This window comes from Carettochelys insculpta, chromosome 20, assembly GCF_033958435.1.
Source record: "Carettochelys insculpta isolate YL-2023 chromosome 20, ASM3395843v1, whole genome shotgun sequence".
NCBI classification, from domain to species: Eukaryota; Metazoa; Chordata; order Testudines; family Carettochelyidae; genus Carettochelys; species Carettochelys insculpta.
Window position 1 is genome coordinate 7580322 of NC_134156.1, and position 22247 is coordinate 7602568.

The following is a 22247-nucleotide window of genomic DNA, read 5'->3' on the forward strand; positions in this document are numbered from 1 at the left end:
GGATTGGTACAGTGCTGGTCAAAGTTTCCTTTAATTTTTTCCATTCAGATGTGGATTCTTTTCCATCTGCGTGCAAAATAAGTTTTGTTATGTTCACCAAGGCACGTGCCAAGTGCGCCTCCAGGAGAAACACACACCTAGCTGGGGGCACTCTGCTGATCAGTGGGGTGGCATTGGAATCTCTCCTGAGCAGTTGCCCAAGTGCACAGCTTACAGGGAACACGGCTCCTGGCTCTCAAACACGTGTGCTTTTCCCACAGGGAGAGACGACATGTTGGACATCGAGATTGACGCGTACATTCACTGTGTTAGCGCCTTCGTGAAGCTGGCCCAGAGCGAGTACCAGCTCCTTACAGAAATCATCCCAGAGCATCACCAGAAGAAGACTTTTGATTCCCTCATTCAGGTTCCCTTAGCTCATCCTCTTGGTTTGATTTGTGCTGTATTGTCCAGTTTGCAAACCAGTCCCTACCCACTTGCCTCCATGTTTCCGGTGATTGTCTTGTAGGAGTCACTGGATAACCTGATGATAGAGGGGGATAACATTGTCTCAGCAGCCCGGAAGGCCATCATTCGGCATGACTATTCAGCTGTGCTCACTATCTTCCCCATCCTCAAGCACCTGAAGCAGATGAAGCCAGAGTTCGATCAAGTCTTGCAGGTAGGTGGTGACCGGAGAAGGTCCCGAGGCTTTCTTGTGCAGCTTAAGTGACTTTTAGAATAGTGAAAAATGTTAAAAACCTTAGAAGAAAAGCCAGCTAGCCATAGGGTTGTGCTACTCACTGTCATGCAGAAGACCGAGCTTGGAGTCCCAGTGTCTTACTCCTTGAGCCAGCTTGTTCTATCCTTGGAGAATCCTGCATCACTCAGTAACAGTTCTCTACGGGTCAAATAATAATTTGGTGCTTGGATAGCCCAGGTGATTGACTGTCTAGGTTCTTGTATTATGCCTGAGGTGGTTAATCTCCACTACCACTGAATTTAGTTAAGAATGTACTTTTATACAATCTTCCCATATTGTCTGAAAGGTTAATTGTTTTGAGGGAGGGTCTAGCAGATGAAGGTGTTAAACAGACGTTCGAAGTTTGGTGGATTCAGCTCACTTGTAATTACTGTAAATGGGTTTAAAAACTCCACTGGGACATTTAGTTGTAAAATGGTTTTCTAGGCACCAGGCACAGTGTCTAGCTTTGGTGAGGTTTCTCTACATGGCACGGGTTCAGATGTTCGCTTTGGATAGCTGCTGGTCAGCAGAGTCGCTGTTTTCAAAGAACCTCCTTCTAGTCCTGCATGATTGGAATTTGATGGCCACAATGTGTCACCTTGTGGCTGCAAGTGTTTCAAGAGGGGAAAGAATGTGTAAGATGGGAATTCAGCACTGGATTCATTTGGGACTTGGCCTCTGCTGCCATCTGAACCAATCAGCGACATTTCTGTGAGACTCTAGATTGTGTTGGCAAGACTGTAAATAATCTTCCAGCAAAGTCCCAACTCCCACCACTGAGGGAATTGAGACTGACAGATGCCCTGAGAGTTGTAGGGGAGATCAGCTTGTGGGCGAAAAGGCAAGTAGGGACAGCTGTCTTCACTGAGTCATCTTATGCCATGCACTGGGCCATTCCAGGGCACTGCAGCCAGCACAAAGAACAAGCTTCCAGGGCTGATCACCTCCATGGAGACCACAGGTGCGAAAGCACTGGAGGACTTTGCAGACAACATTAAGGTAACTTCCCCTTTACTGCTCCCATCTTCCGTAATCCACGAGAATGGCCAGGCTGGCCTGTGCGTATCTTATATTAATGAACAGAGAGCTGAGTTCAGCTTCCTGGTGCTTCTGTGTGGCAGCAACCATATCAACATCTGAAGTAGTGTAGGAGCAGCATTATCTTCGGCCTCTGTTGCAAGGGAAATGCAGAGAGCTGACTTGTTAGGGTAAAGAAGAACAGACTTTTACTCTCTTGTTTTGTAATGTTTTTATAATTTAAGGCTGCACGTGATGCAGTTCTGGATTTAATGTCCCTAATGCACAGTACTGCAAACCATTTTACAAGACTGCATTTTACATCTTGGCACGAGCCTCGACTGCACGTACATTTAGAAAATGATCTGCGATCTAATCGCTGTTTTAAAAAAAACGAGTTTAATTTATGTGCACTGAACTTTGAAATTGTCTCCAGTTAAAGGGAGAGTTCTGGCTAAATTAATCCACAAGTTAATTGGTGAACCAAGCTTATCATGACTGTAAGATAGTTTGAAATGTATTTGCATGTTTCAGTGCAAGCTGATTGTGCCTTGGTCTTTTTGTCCCTTTGCTATGGACTGCTTTGAAGTTGTAGCCTGTGGTCACCAGTAGATGGAGCTGTGAGCATGAGGTTAATGTTGCAGGAGCTTGGAAAAACAACCTTATAAATAAACTTGCCTGAAGAGCAATGTTGGATTTTTTTTAACTTTAAGTAAACATTCTTTCTGTATCTCTCTCTCTCCTCCTTTTGTAAGAACGATCCAGACAAGGAATATAACATGCCGAAAGATGGGACAGTTCATGAACTCACCAGCAATGTACGTGGCAATGATTGGAAACATCCATGGGTAAAATCCACTCCTCTCTTACAGCTAACATCAGTCCCCTCGGAGACCAGTATCTCTGTTTCAACAGGGGGCTTACATGTGTTTAAATTAGGCTACCTCTGATATCAGTACAGGAATTACTTGGAGATTAGGTTTCATGGTTTCTAGATTCCCGCCTTGGTGCAATTAAAGATTTCTGTGTATGCCTCCAAACTTGGGGATCTGCACATGAGATACAGTACTTTGACAATGCACAGATTAAACATATACTGAGCCAAGTGCCCAGAAAACGTCTCTTTTGTTGCTAAGAAGGGTGGTAACTGTCAGTGTGTGGATGGGAGACTTCCAGGATGAACACAGCTGTGGGATTTAGTGTTGGGGATGCAGAAGGTAGCTCTCTTCCCTCGGAGTCTGGACAGCACCAGGGACCCAGTGTGGTGTTGGAGAACCCTGTGCTGCTGCTGAAAATACAGTGGGACCAACTCCCTGATTCTTTTATGCAGTAACTAACGGAAGTAGCCGACGTTGCTCAGGTCTTCAAGTGAAGGCAGATTTGGAAATAAATGAAAAAATATCCATGCAATGAACGTATTTCCCCAAAATGAAGGCGAGTGAGGGCTCGGTGAGGAGGGGCAGGGTGTGGGTTCCTTCGAGTAGAGCGTTGGTGGGGGCTCAAGGCTGGTGGAGGTGCAGAGCAGGGGGCTTGGAGGTTCGGGCGGGAGGCATTACCAGGGCCACCTGTGGCGGTGAGGGTAACACTGCTACAGCGGCAGCGCTCCCTGGCCTGCGACCGGTCCTGGGAGAGAGGGAGCCAGGGCTGCATGCTTGTCAGGTGTTGGGGCTGGGGCTCTGTCTGCTGGCTCTGGCCTCCAACTGCAGGCCCTTCTCCCCCCCCCCAACCCCGGCTTGCAGCCTTGGGGGATGGGGGGGCAGCCCCCAGCCTGCAGCTGTTGCCCCCAGGCCTGCAGCTTCTCCAGGGGTCTTTACTTGCAGTAGTGGCTGCCCCATCCTGCAGCTGCTTGGGGGTGGGGCAGCTGATCCTGGTCTCCAGCTGCCCCCCCACCCACAGCCCTGCACTGACCTGAGGGAAGGTGGCACTTTGGGGGATTCCCCCAGCCTCCACTAGCCCCCTCCATCCTGAAGCCTGTTTGGTGGTGTGCTTCGGGGACTGGCCAAGCTCCGGGGGCTGCCCCTCCACCTCCAGTGCCCTAGGCAGACAAAGGGCTGTTGTGGGGAGGGAGGAACCAGGCCCTGGGGGCAGGCCCCCCCCCCCGCAGCCCTTCCAACATGTCCTGTAGGCTGTTGAAGTGAGGGCAAGGCTCTGCAGGCAGACCTGCAGGCTGTGGTTGGGGGAGGCACTTGCAGCTGCCACCAGCGGGCTCTCCTTCCTCCTCAGCCTGCAAGCTGCCTTGGGAGGGGCGAGGCTCCAGGGGCTGCCCCCGCCTCCGACTGTCCCCTCTTCTACAGCAACCACAGCCTGCAGGCTTTCTGGGTTGGTTGAGGTTCTGAGGGCTGCCTGTGGCCTCCAGCATCTCCTCCCATGGCCTTTAGGTTGTCTGAGGGCTGCTCACTCTGCGGCCTGTAGGCTCTCCATGCTGGGGGCAGGGGAATTACTTACCCAGCCTTTGTGGCAGGCAAGATGGCAGAGCCCCAGTTCTGCTGGCCTCTCTGTGTTGCAGCTGCCCCTAGTGGCCCTTGTCAGAATCGCACCCCATCTGTGTCCCTCCCTTTCTCCTCCCTTTCCATGTTCTGGGAAACCCTGGGATTTCAGGCATTTCCCACTTTCCAGGCACAATCAAATCCTGACCTTAGTTTAAATTAGGATAAGAGGAAACTCATACCAAATTCTGTGGTCATCGCTCGCGCGGTTTAAGAGGAGTTCTCGATCAAACGTAGCACTGACAGACGCACTCTAGAATATAGAGGGAGATTATCAAATGACAATAGAAGTAGAAGCTAACTGCTGTGTCTTGGCCAGACTCTAGCTCTAGCTGCATCCTTTTGCTAAAATTTCTCCTTCGCTTAAAATTAAATATGCTCTTCCTCTGTACTTCAAGTCCTGACCTGTGGTGTTGCTGTGTACTGTTGAACAGCTGCTGTCTTTCATCCTGGAGATTACTTTGGTAAGACGGTACCCGGGCAGGTTTATAAAGTGCTTTGAGGTCCTGTAGAGTGAAAGGCACAAGGTATTACATGCCCCTTGGAATGACTTGTACTGCTGTTTCTTGCAGGTTTGTGGGCACAGACTTCTTAGTTATGTTTAGTAATGGAGCATAAGAAACCAAATGTCAGTTATGTTTGACTTTTCCCCTCTGTCCCTCCCTCTTTCACAGGCCATTCTCTTCCTGCAGCAGTTGCTGGATTTCCAGGAGACTGCTGGTGCCATGCTGGCATCCCAAGGTACATGCATGGGACTCTGACAGCTGGGGTGATTTTTCCCATGCTGTCTGAGCCATTTTCCTTAAGGTTAAACCTCCTTTACAAGATCTCTTATTAGCATGCCAGCTTCCTCTCTGCCAGGAGACTGTTTCCTGTGCTGTGCCGTGACAAAGAGATGACTGCCTGGACCTGTCAAGGAGATTTACAGTTTGTTCCCTTTCTGCCTTCCAGATGTGCTGCCATCATGCACAGCTGGATAACCATTACTGTCTAGCTATGGTAGAGTAGGATGGCTAACAAGTAGCCTGTGCTATAGAGAATAAGAAAGGCAGGGCTGATGCGTGCAGCTGAGGTCCTGGCAATGAGGTTTGAGCATAAGGAATCACATTTTACCTGTCATTTTCACATTATTACCCCTCATGCAGTCACCTCTCATTAACGGCGGTCAGAATATTCACATCAGTGGCTTAAGCCATCTCAGCATCTCTCTCCTCAGCATGCCATCATGTCCTCCTCCACTCTAACGCTTGCCCTCTTTACCTGCTAAACTATATGCATGCCAAGGGACATTTGTGGAGTTAACTCTTTCGTTGACCAGGGGGCTGGTGCAAATTCAAATTTTGTTATTTCAGGCCTGCCCAAGTCACTACAGGGAAGGAAAGTGCATCTGTGTCACAAGGAAGACATCTGTAGTCAGAAAATACAAAAAGGGGCCTTTAATGTGGGTTGTGTGCTGCAGTACCTGGGAAACCATCAGACTTATGCTCATTCACTTTTAAAATATAACTCGTTGTCCATCAGGTATAGAAAGATAGGGGTGACAGTGGGCAGGAATATGCTGCTTCAGTGGGTTTCTTTAGTGAAATGATGGGTCACCATCATTGCAGAACTTTGCAGGCTTCCAGGTCTGATAACTCAGCTTGGCTGCCTCATCAGGATGGCGTGTGAGCTGAATCGAGACCCAACTGTTACAAACCATCCTCTGTCCTCCTGCCATTTGATATCCAGGATCACCAACTGTCGGACGCACTTGTCTCCCTTTGCACACAGTGTTCTCGTGCCACTCTAAAACTTTTCCATCACTGAACCCAGGAGGTAGCCTGGTCCAACAGAGGGCACCTAATCCTGACGCTTTAGAGTTGTTCATCTCTACAGATTTTCTACTACTGTGGCCCTCTCTTAATTCCAGCTGTCTGACGCGATTGGCTGGTGTTTGCTCTGATGAAACATTCTCCTCAAAAAAACACGTTCTCAACTGTAAACGAATGCAGTGAAGGCCAACACCAGCTCTCGCGCTCTGAACATCATCCAGCCTCGCTCAGTCTCATCCAAAAATACCATGTGTGTTCTAGAAAGAGCGTGCAGCTTCCACTAAGGGAGGGAGCCAGAGTCACTCACTTGCTATTCAGCGGTATCCAGTTTGCTGGAGGGACCAATCCCACTGAAATAATTGACTTTTATTGGGGTTTGGTAACACTTTCTCCTCCCGGGGTGTTGGGAGTGTCCTATTACATCCTCCTTTGTATTAGTACAAAGTAAACATTTCCTCCTTAATGCCCAGCACCATTTATGTGGCTTTGAAAGAGTGAATCCCACCTGCTCTGCCTTTAGCTCTGTGGCCGCTCTGTGTTAATAACTGCTTTGTTCTTGAGGGGATAGTGGTCTCTAACCTGTCTTTTTGCACTTTGCATTTCTTTCTCTCTCCTCCCTCCCCTTTTCTCTCTGCTTTGCTTTAAACTTTGTAGTTCTTGGGGACACATACAATATTCCCTTAGATCCTAGAGGTAAGCAGAGTGTGTGCGTCAGCCACTCAACCTGTTATATCTCCTTTGACTAGAGTTACATATTTCTGTTGATTCTTTAACCAATATCAAATGATTTAAAAAGCAGTTGTCTTGAAAAATAAATAACCCAGAAGCTCCACAGCTCAGAGGGAGAGAGAGTCAGTGTTGTCTTACAGGGAATACATGGATGTAGCTGCTAATTTGCAGGGAGGATGCCATGTTAGTTAACATGGGATAAAGTCTATATCATTGCACTCAGTTCTCTCTTTTGCACCCGACGGTGGGGAGCGTGACCCAGTGGCCTCTCATACTAAACTGCACAGACCCAGGTGGTTTTTTTTGTTTGTTTTTTTTTTTTTGACAACTGTCCAGACTTCCTGGCCACGAGCACCCTCTTCACTTCGCTGGCGGCACCATCCGATCTGGGTTCAAAAGCAATTTGGGATTTTGTTACAGTTGAAATTTTCCCCACCTTTCAAGCAAACTTGGTCTGTCTTACAAACATGCCTCATGCTTTGGGCCAGATTTTCTGCCAGTGGCCTCTTTGCTCTCACGCTTTTAAACCATGTGCAGCAAAAGAATTTATACAAGCCAGATCCCCCTGGGTGAGTCGGGTGTGGACCTTGAGCATCTCTGATGCAGAACCTCGGCAGGCTGTTATCGGTGCTGGTTGACACTTTGCAGAGTGGTGCTGCTTGTTGAGATTAGTATTACAGGTGAAGTACTGTACAGTAGGTGCTTGCTGTGAACAAAAATAACTTTTCTGTCCCGTGGTTGAGACTCTGGTGCTAAAAGAGGAGCTTTTATTACATTTAATTGCTCAATTTCTAATTAATGGGGTGTCTTCTCTCTCGTAGTTACTATTCTCTGAATCTTAAAATGATAGTAAAGGAGGACTAGGTCTCTCCTGTGGTATGGCTGTCTAGCAGCTGGTTGAAATACTGGGGTCAGGCTGAGTGCAGTCTGTCCCTCCTTGTTCTGAATAATCTGATGCGTTGCTGGGGTGAGGAGGGGGGAAGCATTTTCACTGACAGCTTGAGTCTGGCCTTATAATGCCATAGCAACCACAAAATGACTTGTTTGGGTCAAGGCAGACTAACCAAGGCAGGCCTGTCGGGAGCATGGTAACTGGTTTAAGGTTCTTTTCCTTACAGAGACCAGCTCTTCAGCTAGCAGCTACAGTTCTGAATTTAGCAAACGGCTGCTCAGCACCTACATCTGTGAGTACATTGCACAGCTGCTCTTTGAGTGCTTTCCCCTTTCGCTACACCGCTATATGTACGCTGTGAGGCAAGTTCTCTGGCACAGTGTGCGGACTGGTCAGGTGGGTGGCTATTGGAGGTGCGGCTGAAGTTGCTTGACTGGTGTTTCAGGCTTGTCCCAAAGAGCCAGACTTCTGCTGAATTAAGCACGCAGGAGCCATTCAGCTTGGGCATGTTAGCGTTAGACCTGACTGATGTCAGAAAAGAGCTCTAGGGCCAAAAGTAACCCTGGCTTAAGCAGCTGGAACAGTCATTGATTCAGTGGGAGCGGTGACTGTTGCTGCCAGGGCTAGATTTGGTCCTCTGCTGCTGAGACAATCAGTGGTTGCATGCGACACATGGAGATGCCAGTGTAGGAAATGGTGGAGAAAGGGCACTAGCTTGTGGGGAGATCTCAGCTGCTCCTTGAAGGAAATGGTTGCACGAGTCCTAGGAACTGTATGCTGGAACTTCACATCAGGTAGGTGTGCAAAATGCCTGCCTAATTTATGTACATGGTCATGATTGTGCATGCAAATTGTTAAGCAGATTTGCACGTAGAGATGTTCGTTCAGTTGTGCACCTGAAGGTTCTGAAAGTTGAGCCTGATATGTTGCCTTCTCTAATAGGAAAGCACTGGGGGCAATCCTCTTCCACAGTGTTGATTAAAAATCCTTTGTCTTCTAATGACGAGTGTGTTCTTATTAAGGCAAAGTGCTGGGCAACTTGCAACTAAACCTTCTCAGTAAATCCAAGGTCTATGAGGACCCAGCTTTGAGTGCCATCTTCCTGCATAACAACTACAATTACATCCTTAAATCCCTTGAAAAGTAAGTGCATCTTCAGACAAATCCCTGTGCGTTCCAAATGGACTGAATTTCACTGCTGTGCAGATTTTAGCTCATGAGGCTGGCATTTTCCTTAGTTTAACTCCAGAGTGTCGAAAGCATTTCCTCATTGGCTTCGCTTCTCTTGTATTTCCACGCCCCCCCGGCCCTGCTTTGAAACTGCCCTTTGAAGCCTTCCTTACGTTGCACAGGAAAGTGGAAAATAAGAGCAGTGGGCCGCCCTTTGAGTGCATCAGAATCTTTCATCTTATCAGCAGTAGGAATCCAGTGCTGGAACTCATACAGTTGGGAACAATTTCTGCCTTCTTGACTTGTACATTCTGATTCCTGTCACTCAAAAATGGGGGATTGTTAATTACAGAAGGGCCCGAGAGCTTTGCTAATGAAGGTTTGAAACCCCAGTGGTGGGTTGGCAAGAGAAGAGCTGGTTTGTGGAGGTTTCATGAGTTCTTCTCTCCTCTGACCAGGTCTGAGCTAATCCAACTGGTGGCCGTGACTCAGAAAACAGCAGAGAGGTCTTACAGGGAGCACATTGAGCAGCAGATCCAAACCTACCAGCGCAGGTCAGGAGGAACCCTCTTTTCTCTTTCCTTAGCCTTCATTATGGCTTGAGAGACCTTCAGCTCTGCATAGATCTCAGTGTTCTGGGTATTGGAGGTCTGGTTGCACAGGGGTTGATTGGGTGGAGGAGCAGCTCCCCACACAGTGACTCCACCCCTCACAGCTGCGGAGTAATGGGGGCAGGAAGCAGGGGAGGATGCTGAAGCTGGGAGAGATCTCGGGGGTGGGTCTGACAGCCCCAGCCCCTCCTTACAACGGAAGAGGAAATCCTGTCCTCTCCTGCCTTCAGCCCAGCCAGCACTAGCAGCTCATCCTGGCTTATGGCAGGAGCCAGTGGCTGGAGTGTCCCCAACCCCATGGTGATTTTACCTCTCTGCTGGCTGCTGTGGGTGCCTAAAACATTGTACCTGCACTGCTAGGGAGTGAGGCGTGACTTCTCATGCAGCTTCCCTGTCGTCATTTTTCTGCAGGGAAGCAAAGAAATCTGTGGGGAAATATTAGCTTGGGTGCACAAGCAGTGGTTCAGAGTTGCCCCAGGAGTAATCGTGATTCAAAAGAGATTAACATAGCATGGGATGTGTTCATCGTGGAAAGAAACATCTGGACCCATGATGTAAAAATTGCCCACTTTTTAGCCCGAAGGAAAGTGTGTAATAGATTTCTGTGAGCTTGCTTGCTAGATAACACATTCCCTATAGATAAGGGATAAATAATGACAGAAAATATCATAACACCTCCATATAAACCCATATCTTGAATACTGCCTGCAGATCTAGTCACCTCATCTCAAAAAAGGTATCTAAAAATTGGAAAGCTGCAGAGAGAGGCAGCAGAAATTACTAGGCGCATGGAACAGTTTCTACATGGAACCGAATCATAGAATACTAGAACTGGAAGGGACATTGGGAGGTCCTCGAGTCTAGTCCCCTGAACTTATGGCATGATCAAGCACCAAGTTTCTCATCCCAGACAGATGTTGGGAGACTTAAAAGCAGATAAGACAGTGATGAAGATTCCACAGTCTCCTGTGTCAGTTTATTCCGGTGCTTAACTGTGAGGAGCGATTAGAAAGACTGAGTCTCTGCAGCATGGAAAAGTAGTGACTAAAATGGAATATGATGCAAGTCTGTAAAAGCTCGGCTGGTGTGGGGAGAGCGAATAAGGAAGTGTTGTTTTACTCTTTCCCGGAACACAAGGATCAGGTCACCCAATGAAATTAATAGGCAGTAGGCTTAAAACAATCAGGAGGCAGAACTTCTTCACATGATGCACAGTCAACCTGTAAATCTCATTGCTGGGGGATATTATGAAGGCCAAAGCTTTAACTGGGCTCAAAAAAGAGCTAGATGAATTCACAGAGGGTAGATCTATCAACAGGTATTAGCCAGGATAGTCAGGGGCACAACCCTATGCTTTGTGTGTCCCTAGCTTCTGCTTGTCAGAAGCTGGGAGTCCATGATGGGATGGATCACTCGATGGCTGCTGGTTTGTTCATTCCCTCTGAGGCATCTGGCATGGGCCACGCTCAGCATTCAGAATAGTGGGCAAGGTGGATCATTGGTCTGATCTAGAATGGCGGTCCGTGTCTATAATGCATCCCCTCTTGTGTTGATTGCAGCTGGTTAAAAGTCACGGAATACATCTCGGAGAGAAACTTGCCTGTCTTTCAACCAGGAGTCAAGGTGAAGTGATAGAAGAAGATGAGTTTTGCGTAGTGGAAATTGGCCAGAACATTTGCCCCCCTGCGTATAGATAGATATGTTTAAAACCCAGGAAGAGCTTCTCTGGAAAGCAGTAGTACTACAAGCAGGCAGAGTTGTTTTGTGGAAGCTGCATACAGTTGAGAATCAGGCATAGGGTCTAGCAGAGGCCGTGGGGGACCCCACAGCTTGGGGAGGCAAGAACCACCCCCAGGCACGCCCCTCCACCAAAGGCCCCAACCTCACCCCCACACAGCGGGGCCGCTGGCTCCCAGCCCACAGAGCACCAGTGAGTCGGCAGGTGGTGTGGCTACCTGCCCTGGAGCTCAGTGGAGTTGGCGGGTGGCCTGGTTGTCCAACTTGCCTTCCCTAGTCTCTGCCACCCACAAGAGCAGGCTGGGGGGACCGCCAGCAGAGCATGGGCAGCGCCAGGTAAGGTGGTTTGAGAAGGCACTGCCTTACACCCACTATGATACCCACTGCCTATGGGGGCTGGTCTCTGCTGTCACAGATTTACTGTGTCACCTTGGTCAGATCCCCTCACCACTCGATGCCTTGGTGTCCCTCTCTTAAACGGGCAGATGCTACGATTTGGTCACATGAGATCCTTGAAGTTCAAGCCCAATAGCTGCCGTCCACGCACAGTCATGTCGTCTAACCTGTCCTTGCCAAAATTTACCTGTTAAATAATCTTTGAGTGCCTTTCATTGAAGCTGGTATTCTCTTCTCTCCACCAATTCCCCTCCCTGAGTCCTAGCTAACCATGGAGGATCAACTTCCTGGCGAGAGGTGGGGTGGGAAGTGGGAGCCAGTGAATGACCATAAAGGTGGTGCCACATGTGATGGGATTCCAAGAGTCTTTCAGAGGCTCGTGATGAATAAACCCTTCAGGTAGTTCTCTTGAGGGCTGGTCAGTCTTGCTGGAGGGCGCAAGTCTGTTAGTGGAGTGGGATTCCATTCCCCTAAGACAAAACCAGACGCAGCAGGGTTGGCATTTCTCCTGGGAAGGGGAATTAACCTCCCTTCTTCTCTCCTCACAGCTCAAGGATAAGGAGAGGCAGATGATAAAGGAGCGTTTTAAGGTAAGAAGCCTTTTGGGGAAGGGCAGGAGAACTCACCTTGTATCAGGGTAGCCCTGCACTGTGCTTGCCAGGCACAACGCACCATACGAAACTTCGACATACCTGTGTCTTTTTTTTTTTTTTTCCTCCTGTTTTGGTGGAAAGGGCTTCAATGATGGCTTGGAAGAACTGTGTAAAATCCAGAAGGCCTGGGCCATCCCTGACATGGAGCAGAGGGACAAAATCCGTCAGGCCCAGAAAACTATTGTGAAAGAGACCTACAGTGCCTTCTTAAACAGGTGACCACTCTTCAGCAGGAGCAGTGTCCTCTATCTAGGGTCTCCTGGGGAGACACTGAGTTTTCTTGGCCACAGAACAGACATGCAAAGCTGAGGCAGTTCACCACACTCCTGGCTTTCCAAAGTCATCCTCAGCTCTGTTTAATAGGCCTTTGAGGTTCTTCTTCAAGCCCAGCTAAGTTGATATGATTGTTCTCAGGTCACAGCATTCATCAATGACTTCTAAATGCAGCACAGTTTGTGGCCATGTTCTAGCCAGGGCAAAGCTGGGCTCTATTGAGAATTCTCTTGATATTGTGGGAAATACAGGATTACCTGTTGAAAGTGGACCCCCTAGAACGGTAATCTTGCTGTGAAGACCTCTACCCCAAGTGTCTGTCATGCTGTCAAATAGAAGATGTGGGCTCTGGAATATCATTTCTGGGAGGTGGGCAGAACTGGAGCAGCATCCGACAGTAGGGGAAAGGGGAGTCCCATGGACTGTGGCTTTGTGCAGCGTCTGTTGTGTCACACTGGGGTTTTGCTTGCCCTCGGCAGGTATGGCAATGTGCCCTTCACCAAGAACCCTGAGAAGTACATCAAATACAGAGTTGACCAAGTGGGCGAGATGATTGAGAAGCTGTTCGATACATCAGCGTGAGCCACTGACTAGCTGATATGCTCCCATCTGCAAGTCAGAGCTTTCCCGATCCCCTCCGGGCCTCCTTCCCTGCCCTGTTCTGGTGGGCTGATGTTACACTTGTATTTATCGGATGTATAAACTTGTGAGAACACTCCATCCTGTCTGCCTTTGCCTTTCTAAAGTGGGTCACAGGGGAAGCTTTGAGATGATAATGACATATTCCAGAGTGGTTTCAGTTCTGCTTAAGTGTCTCCAGACGGGTGCAGTTTCTCTCCCTGAGACCATGGCTCGAGTGGAGAGGCAAGACAGGCGAGCTCTGTAAATACTTATCTCCTCAGCATGAAATCCTTCTCAGCCTTGCTGGAGAGTACGTGCTGTATGTATGAATTTGTCTGCCTCCTTACTGCACCTTTAACTTGCCAGAGAAGTGTTCAAGGTAGGTCGTTTCTCCTGGAGGGATGCTGTTGGATCTCTAAGGATTTTCTCATGACTGCACTGAAGTCCATGTGTTGTAGACATTCTGTATTACTCCCCATGGATTGGCGAGTGTTCATTTTAGAGTCCGTCAGCGTTTCTTTTTCCTGGGTGAGGCAGTCACTGCTAAGTGACCGGAGAGCCTTGTGCTACGGGACATTTGGATACTCTAAAATAGCGAACATTTGCTGTGTATTTTGGGTCTCCGTCTAGACGCCCGAGATAGCTTTTTGAAATGGAAAGGATCCAGATCAGGGTGAAAAAGGTTAGTGGGTTTTAAGCTGTGTGTGTAAATTAACTGACAGCCTGAATGCTAAAAAATACTGGATTGAAATCATCCGTTTACAGAGCAGTTACAGTCGAGACATGCTTCTCATTGCGCCTGGCACTGGGGCACCTTACCTCCTAGACCGTCTCTGCCCGTTTTGTCCCTGTTACTGCTGAGATAGTCAGCTTTGTTGGCAGCCTGATGTAAAAATCAGGCAGCTAGACAATGACAAAAACCAGCCGTCCTTTCATAGACCACCCCGTGATCATCGGGTTGCAACAAAGGTCAGTTTCAGCTGACCAGGGCCGGATTTGAATTGTTGACCTCGTGTCCAGATTCTGCTCGTCACCAGTTCTTTGAGCCATCCAACCCTTATTTATTTTAGTTGCTCCAATAGAAGAGAGTGCCTGTGTCATGTTCCTTTTTTCTGTGGTTACAAGAATAACACGACTACCCATTCAGCCCTTCTCACTTGAGAGAGGCTGGTTTTACGAACAGGAGTCTGGTGAAGCTCCATAGGATGAGAAGATGTGCCGGTGTCAGGGTTTTTTTGGGCTCGTGTATTGCTGAGAGCTGGGTCTTACTGTATAAGCCATAAATAACAAGCAGTCCTGGGGCACCTTAGAAGCTAACAAATGTATTAAGTCGTGAGCTTTTGTGGGCAACACCCACTTCCTCAGACAAGGCAAAAAAAGCCATAACCCGTAGTGAGCAGGTCCTGGTTGAGCTGCTGAGTTCTCTGGTTTCTGAACTTGCCTTTTTAAAAGCTTCATGGAGGTGAAAGGCGTGTGGTGGGGACCGCGGGAGCCTGGTAGAGATGGTCCCTGCCCTGTATTGTTTGAATTGTGCCGCTGTTGCATCCACGTGGCAATAAGTGACACATCCCCGGACTCTATCCCGGAGGGAGACCCAAACTAAATAGAACTTGCTGGGAAGACCCAGTGTGTAAAACCTTTATGGAGAGCTGCCGTGTCCGTGTGTCGACCACTGAGCACTTAGGCTTGGCTTTTCAAAGGGGCCTAAGGAAATCAGGCCCCCAATTCCCTTTGAAAGTCTATGGGAGTTGGGCACCAAACTCCAGTTGATTCTCTGCTCCCAGAATCACTGGAATCTGTTGCCTACTGCACAAGAGTTCAGGATGGGCAGTCAGTGACCAGTATGTTACGGGTGTGGGGAAATGCATAACACTGTTCTCCTTTCTTTCCAAATCTCCTGGCCAGTTCTGAGCCCCCATGGCTCGTTTGTGGAGAAGCTGGTTGCATCCCCTTCCCATAGCGACAGCTGAAGTGCGAAGCATGGAGACTGAGCCATTGGGTGTTTGGTCGAACAGTGATGAGTTAATCTGCCTTTCAATGATCCTCACTGCCCTGCTGCAAGTTCTGGACAACCTCTTCCTCCAATCAGGTCCTGTAAAAGCATCCCCATGCACTTTGCTTGAGTCTTAACCTGAACTTCTCATCTCACCTGCTTTCCTCCCTCTTAACCCTGCCCCCCACGCCTACCCTGCAGCACAGCATGCAGGGTAGGCGTGGGGGGCAGGGTTAAGAGGGAGGAAAGCAGGTGAGATGAGAAATTCAGGTTATCCTTCGTTATTTGCCCATAACATTTTACTTACGAGGTTTCCATGCAGTTCACAACATTTGAAGTACCCAGTGCTTAATAGTTTGGAAACAATGTTGTTGTTCAACCAGCACCCTCCTTATCAGAACTAGTACCTATCAATGCCTAAGTAACTCAGCAAGGGAAGAGTCATTGTGTGAGTGCCCAAAACAATGCGCTGGTGATTGATGGGAGGTAGGGAGTCAAAGTGGAACTGGGCACAGAATGGAGAGAACAATAAAGGAGGGCTCCAGAACAGTGGGAGGCCTGTGTTTTAACCCATTCCTTGCTGCCGTCTGTACACAAGCAGCACTGTTGTCATGGAAGAGAGTCAGATCCCCAGTGCAACCGTCGGCTCCGGAAAGGCAGGTTTCATCAAAGGGTCCTTTACTGGGACATGGTCAATACTAATAGTGGTGTTATTACCCCCAGGCCCTAACCAATACTGGGGACCATTTGTCTTCCTCAATATATGTAGCAGGAGCGAGATGCTTGGGCTGGCTTTTATTTTGCAGAAGAACCCAGTTCAAAGGTGTACTGAGCTATGCAGAAAGGGAGGCTGAGCCATGAATAATAAACAATTGATTCCACCAATTGAAAATAATATTGATGCACTCATAGGGTGTTCTGTGAATGCCCGTAACACACTGACGATCAGTATCATTGTAAAATGCCTGTCTGAATGTTATCGGAGGAATTGAGACTACTCAGCGGTAGCATGTTTTAAAGAGAGTGACTGAACAAAAGAAGGAACAGAGGGAACTTTTTACCTTGCTCTGTTGTAAGTGAAGCATGCTAGAATCCAAACAATGGAAGCCCCCATTTATGGATATGGCTATGGGAAAGCCACAGGAAAGAAGAAACCCTCTTGAAACCAGGGCCAGGTCAACACTACCAAAGAAATTCAACTTAAGATAGGCAATTAGCTACTAGAATTGCACAGCGGGAGTTGATGTACCTTACGTCGAATTTCCAGTGTGGCCCCACTGCGGGAAGTTGACAGGAGAAACTCTCCTATCAACTTCTGTTCCTCCTCCTGAGGAGTCCTGGAGTCGACAGGCATGCCCTGGAACATCGACCCTGGAGAGCATCAGTGTTCATGTACAGGTAGATGTGTCCAAGATCTGTGAGTTTTTGAAAGCTATAAGCAAAGACGGAAGCCATCCTTGGCATCTGCCACTAGCCAGACACGAGGCCAGAATTCTTGAACTCATACCAACTTTAAAGTGGTTGTTTAGGGCAGGGGCTCTCAAACTTTGTTTTCACCAACACTTGAATAGTTCTGAGGGCCTCAGCCACCCACTTCGTGATCTTTCAAAAGTCGCTCCCCCTTTGCAGCAGCCACTGAATGTGGCAGGAAGGAGGAGGGTCTTTCCCTCTCTTCCCTGTCCCAGCAGCCAGAAAGCTGGGACTGGGAAAGAAGCGGGGTCTCCCCTGCCACAGAGGCCCCCAAGCTGAGACTGGCTGTCTCTCCCCAGCAGCTGCAGCCCTGGAGCTGGGCACTACAAGCTTCACCACAGATACAAGAAGGTTGAAGGTTCTGCAGCCCTTGTGCTGGGGAAAGTCACCTCTTGCTCTGGCCACCACAGCCTGGCACATCCCAAACACCCCCAACCCTACCCCTAGCCCACTGCCACCCCACCCATCTCCTACTCCCCCTACTCACCCAACTGCTTCCTCCCCCTTACAACCCTCAAGGCCACCCCCTCACCTCATGTGTGTCTTCTCCAGGGTCCAGGCACCCAATTAATGGAGCCGTTCCTGCACAACTCTCCTGACTAGGTGGGCAGCCCTTCCTTGGCCTGTGTGTGTGGCCACTGAGGTGTATACCTTGGGGGAACTATCTGTGGGCCATCTGAATGGAGCTCTCAGGCCACCATAGTTTGAAAACCTGGTATAGATCAAGGGGTGGACCAGTCTGTGCAATTAGAAAATGTGTAAACTCTGCCTGTTTTAAATGGCTAGAGGTGGTGGTGGTGATGGGGGGTGGTATAGCACCGAATAATCCCAAAGCACTTTGCAAAGGGACCACTTGCAACTCACCCTCTGACTTCAGTGAAAGTCTGCACCTGTGAGCCCTACAGGAAGGGGAAGGTGGGCGGGGGGCAGAATTTAGGAGACCCCTTGACAGAATGTACCAAGGGATTGTTTTTGTCTCACCAGACCTCCACCTAGTATATTGTGCACAATTCTTTCTGGACAGCTGGCTGTTAAGGCGGAGATTTCAAAATTGTAATTTAACTTTCAGCTGGGTGAATTGTAGCCTAGGTTTTTTTCGACCTGCCTTCATGCTAGGGAAAAGGTCACATTTAGGTCAGGCTTAGCTCACGTTATCTAACCCTCATGTAGGCTTGACCACAGTTCCAAGTCAAGACCATAAAAAGCAGAGTGCTGCATCCTCTGCCGCCCATCTCCAGCTTCTGGCAGAGGCTAGGGGCACCATCTCCACCTGTCTTTGACTACTAGCCATTGATGGACTTAGCCTCTGTGAACTGTCTTTGGAATCCCATTATAGTCTTGGACTTCACAACATCCTCTGGCAAGGAGTTCCACAGGTTGTGCATTGTGTGAAGTAGCACTTCCTTTCGTTTATTTCAAACCTCCGACCTATTCATTTCACTTGATGGCCCCTCGTTCTTGCATGTGACATATGAAAGCGCTAGAAGGCAGCTGTACGAAGATCTGACAGACAGAGGAGTTGGACCAAAATAGGCAATGTAGCTAAGAACAACCTGAGCAGCCCCAGACTAATGGGGCCTGGAGCCATCACGCCCCTTAGGAGTTGTCTCTTCCAAAGGACGGTGGAAACCCATTGGCAGGGTGGCATAAAGATGGTATGCCCTGCTCTCCTGGTGGTGAGTATGGAAACCTCCTTCAAGTATCAGAGAGGTAGCCGTGTTAGTCTGTATCTGCAAAAACAACGCAAAGTCCTGTGGCACCTTACAGACGACCAGGTATATTGGAGCATCAGCTTTCGTGGGCACATCTGAGCCAGCCTTTGCCCATGAACGCTTATGCTCCAATATACCTGTTTGTCTATAAGGTGTCACAGGGCTTCTGATCTCAAAGTTTTTCAAGGTAGTAACTTCCATGAGTGCACAGTTCAGTTCATGTTATTAAATAACTTAGCCAGCCATTAGGGAAAAAATAACCCAAATTACACGTACAACATGATGGGGTCAAATCTAGATACGACAGATCAGGAAAGGGATCTTGGAGTTATAGTGGATAGTTCTCTGAAGACATCCACGCAGTGTGCAGCGGCAGTTAGTAAGGCAAATAGGATGTTAGGAATTATTAAAAAAGGGATAGATAATAAGACAAAAGATATCATACTTCCCCTATATAAAACTATGGTACGCCCACATCTTGAGTACTGCGTGCAGATGTGGTCTCCTCACCTCAAAAAAGATATATTGGCATTAGAAAAGGTTCAGAAAAGGGCGACTAAGATGATTAGGGGTTTGGAACAGGTCCCATATGGGGAGAGGCTAGAGAGACTGGGACTTTTCAGTCTGGAAAAGAGGCAATTGAGGGGCGATATGATAGAGGTATATAAAATCATGAATGGTGTGGAGAAAGTGAATATAGAAAAATTATTTACCTTTTCCCATAACACAAGAACTAGGGGACACCAAATGAAATTGATGGGTAGTAGGTTCAAAACTAATAAAAGGAAATTTTTCTTCACACAGCGCACAGTCAACCTGTGGAACTCCTTGCTGGAGGAGGCTGTGAAGGCCAGGACTCTATTAGGGTTTAAAAAAGAGCTTGATAAATTTTTGCAGGTTAGGTCCATAAATGGCTATTAGCCAGGGGTAAAGTATGGTGCCCTAGCCTTCGGTACAAGGGCAGGAGATGGATGGCAGGAGATAAATCACTTGATCATTGTCTTCTGTTCTCCTTCTCTGGGGCACCTGGCATTGGCCACTGTCGGCAGATGGGATACTGGGCTGGATGGACCTTTGGTCTGACCCAGTATGGCCATTCTTACGTTCTTATTGCTGGAGGGGCAGAAGATTAATTGTCTTTCACGAGCAGGTCCTTAGTTGCTTGCCTCATGAGGTTTATAACCAGTCTTTTTGTGTCCATGATGAAGCTTGCAGTGCCCTGGTGCTGTGGGATGAGCTGTGAAACACGCTGCCTTGTGCCTGCTGTTTTCTAACCCCTCATAATGTTTGTAAACGGAAGCTCGGTCATTGCTGACATGCCCTGGTGAGGGATGCTCGGGGGTCCTCTCAAGGCAGAGTGTCCGTGTGAGAGAGAAGCCCCTTTGCTTTGCTGGGTCTGGTGTCCACCTCCTGCCCCTCTGCTGTGTCTACCTCTCTCACAGCAGGCTGGAGGTTGCTGCTCTGGGCAGCTGTTGCAGGAGGGAGGAGTGGAATTTGAAGAAATGAGGCCTAGCAGCTGCTCAGCCGAGCGAGGCCAAGGAAGAGGTCCTGGAGGGATATTAACTTAGGAGCCCTTCTGCACCATGAGAGGTGTAAGCTGCAGGCTTGGCTCAGGAGTCGACCATTCCTGCATATATATCTGCCAGATCTCCCTTGGGCTGCTGCCTCCGCGCTGCTCCTTCACCAGTTTTGGGCTGCTGTTAGTTTTCTATTGCTCAGAGCCAGGTCATCTTTGATTTCTAGGGAAGCTTGCGTCCGTTTGCTCTCCTGTCCCTTTTTGCTGCGCAGTCACGTCTCTGCGCCACAGGGGAGCCAGCAGAGCTATTAGGCCAATTATTGTACATCAGCCCTCCAGCTTGCGCTGCCGCTGCGGCTTTCGGGTCTGTGGTGCTTCTCTTTTGTTCTGCAGGGCGTGAGGCGTGGGGCTAACGCATTGTTCTCCAGAGGTGCCATTGCAAGCACTGGTGGCTCTGTACAAGATGCCTGGCTGATTCCCGGCCTTGGTGGCTGCTGTTTGCATTGCATGGCTGCAAATAAACAGTACAATACTCGTGGAGGCTCTTAGCCGGGGGTTATGTGGATGAAAGGCTGGATATTAGCCAACAGTGGGCCCTTGTAGCCAAGAAGGCTAACGGTGTATTAGGGTGCCTTAGGAGGAGCATTTCGAGCGGATCTAGAGAAGTGGGTGTTCCCCTTTACTCGGCACTGGTGAGGCCGCATCTGGAATATTGTGTCCAGTTTTGGGCCCCCCAGTATAAAAAGGATGGGGATGTGGTGGAGCAGGTTCAGCGGAGGGCAACGAAAATGGTTAAGGGGCTGGAGCACAAGATCTATGAGGAGAGGCTGAGGGATTTGGGCTTGTTTAGTTTACAGAAGAGAAGACTGAGGGGTGATTTAATAGCAGCCTTCAACTTCCTGAAGGGGAGCTCTAAAGGGGAGGGTGAGAAACTGTTCTCAGTGGTGTCAGATGGTAGAACAAGGAGCAATGGTCAGAAGTAGAAGAGGGAGCGGGGTAGGTTAGGTATTAGAAAAAACTACTTTCCCAGGAGGGTGGTGAAGCACTGGAATGTGCTGCCTAGAGAGGTGGTGGATTCTCCATCCCTTGAGGTTTTCAAGTCCCAGCTGGATAAGGTCCTGACTGGGATGACTTAGTGGGGGGTTGATCCTGCTTGAAGCAGAGGGCTGGACTAGATGACCTCCTGAGGTCCCTTCCAGACCTGTGATTCTGTGATGTTCCGTTCCAGACATGCAGACCAGTTTTCCAGGACTCCAGTGAGTGGCCAAAGCTTCACTCAAGGCCAGAGCTCGAGGTGCTGTGTAACTTGCCCCCTGATTCCTTCCTGAGTGCAAGGGAGTCAGTTGGTGTAACTGACACATTACGCAGCTGGAAAGACATGCACATTACTGTAGGGAATCGTGGGGCGGGGCTGCATTAATAATTAGCTGTTTTCTGGCTTCTTTTCTCTCCCTTGCTCCCTCAGCCTGCACAACACCCCAGCTCAGAGTCCTGTGCACTTGGCAGGCCAGATTCCAATATGTTGTATCATGGAGGGGCCATGTTCCCTGTGGCTAAGTGCTAGTGAGCTCGGAGGGGCCCGTCAGGGTCACATCTTTGTGAAGGGTGCCTGAAGAAGATGTCAGTCGAGTCAGGTAGCCCTTAGCCTCACCTCTGAATTTAGCTCTCCTGGGCCGGTCCTGCTCCGATTGACTCCAGGGGAGGTGATGGCTCTCAGCACAATGCAACCTTAGGTCTTGCATTAGACCTTGCCTGCCATGGCAGCTGTAACACGACCAAAATGAGCCGACGAAGCGATCCTCTGTCTGTTTCCCTCCTCTGCACAAACAGCCGGCAGAGGTCATCTTCGCTATCCAATGTTCATGAACCCTGATGGTCTAAGGGATAAGTCTCCTTCGTCTCTTTGACACAACTTTCCTGGAGTTCCCCCATCAGTCCCATCAGGAAACTCCAGCTGTGTAAGTTTCAGAAACTCAATCACAGCTTTCGGAAAGAGCCTTTAAGATTTGCTTCCAATGCCGAGGTGGGGAAGAGTCTTGGTCGGTTGCCGGTAGATCGTAATATCTGCAGGGGATATTTAATGATGTGGTTAATGGTGAGGCAGGGCATTGGCTAGGTGTTACTTTAGTGACTGAAATCTAAAACAGTTTGTAGCTTGACGCTTGGTCCTGCCCACCTGGGAGAGATTCCTTTTGTCCTGAGGTCTCATGGAAGGTGTTCCAAGACTGTGCGCGGTAAAGTCTGGGATGAGTGATGTGCTTGAGCTCATGTGATGCTGATCACATGACAGGAGCTGTCCTCTAGAAACCAGGGCCATTTAAAAAGACTACCGGGAGCAGGGTTTTCTCTTCGCGGCAGCAAGGGTGGAAGAAATTAGCCTTTGTTCAAGGACTGTCGCTTTAAAAACATGTTTCCTAGAGCTGGAAGGGACCTTGG

General features: G+C 48.8%; 1 protein-coding gene across 6 annotated transcripts in view; it reads left to right on the forward strand.

The window, feature by feature from the left end:
• The window catches only part of EXOC7 (exocyst complex component 7), a 32994-nt gene extending 19777 nt beyond the window's left edge, over nucleotides 1-13217 (forward strand). For all 6 annotated transcript variants that reach the window (XM_075014179.1, XM_075014175.1, XM_075014176.1 and 3 more), the window contains 12 exons: nucleotides 261-406; nucleotides 509-661; nucleotides 1625-1723; nucleotides 2497-2559; nucleotides 4902-4968; nucleotides 7886-7951; nucleotides 8682-8802; nucleotides 9288-9383; nucleotides 11000-11063; nucleotides 12122-12163; nucleotides 12308-12441; nucleotides 12979-13217. In XM_075014179.1, the coding sequence (XP_074870280.1) occupies nucleotides 261-406; nucleotides 509-661; nucleotides 1625-1723; nucleotides 2497-2559; nucleotides 4902-4968; nucleotides 7886-7951; nucleotides 8682-8802; nucleotides 9288-9383; nucleotides 11000-11063; nucleotides 12122-12163; nucleotides 12308-12441; nucleotides 12979-13081 (1154 nt within the window). In that variant the 3' untranslated portion in view covers nucleotides 13082-13217. The remainder of the gene's footprint in view (nucleotides 1-260; nucleotides 407-508; nucleotides 662-1624; nucleotides 1724-2496; nucleotides 2560-4901; nucleotides 4969-7885; nucleotides 7952-8681; nucleotides 8803-9287; nucleotides 9384-10999; nucleotides 11064-12121; nucleotides 12164-12307; nucleotides 12442-12978) is intronic.
• The last annotated feature ends 9030 nt before the right edge of the window (nucleotides 13218-22247 follow it).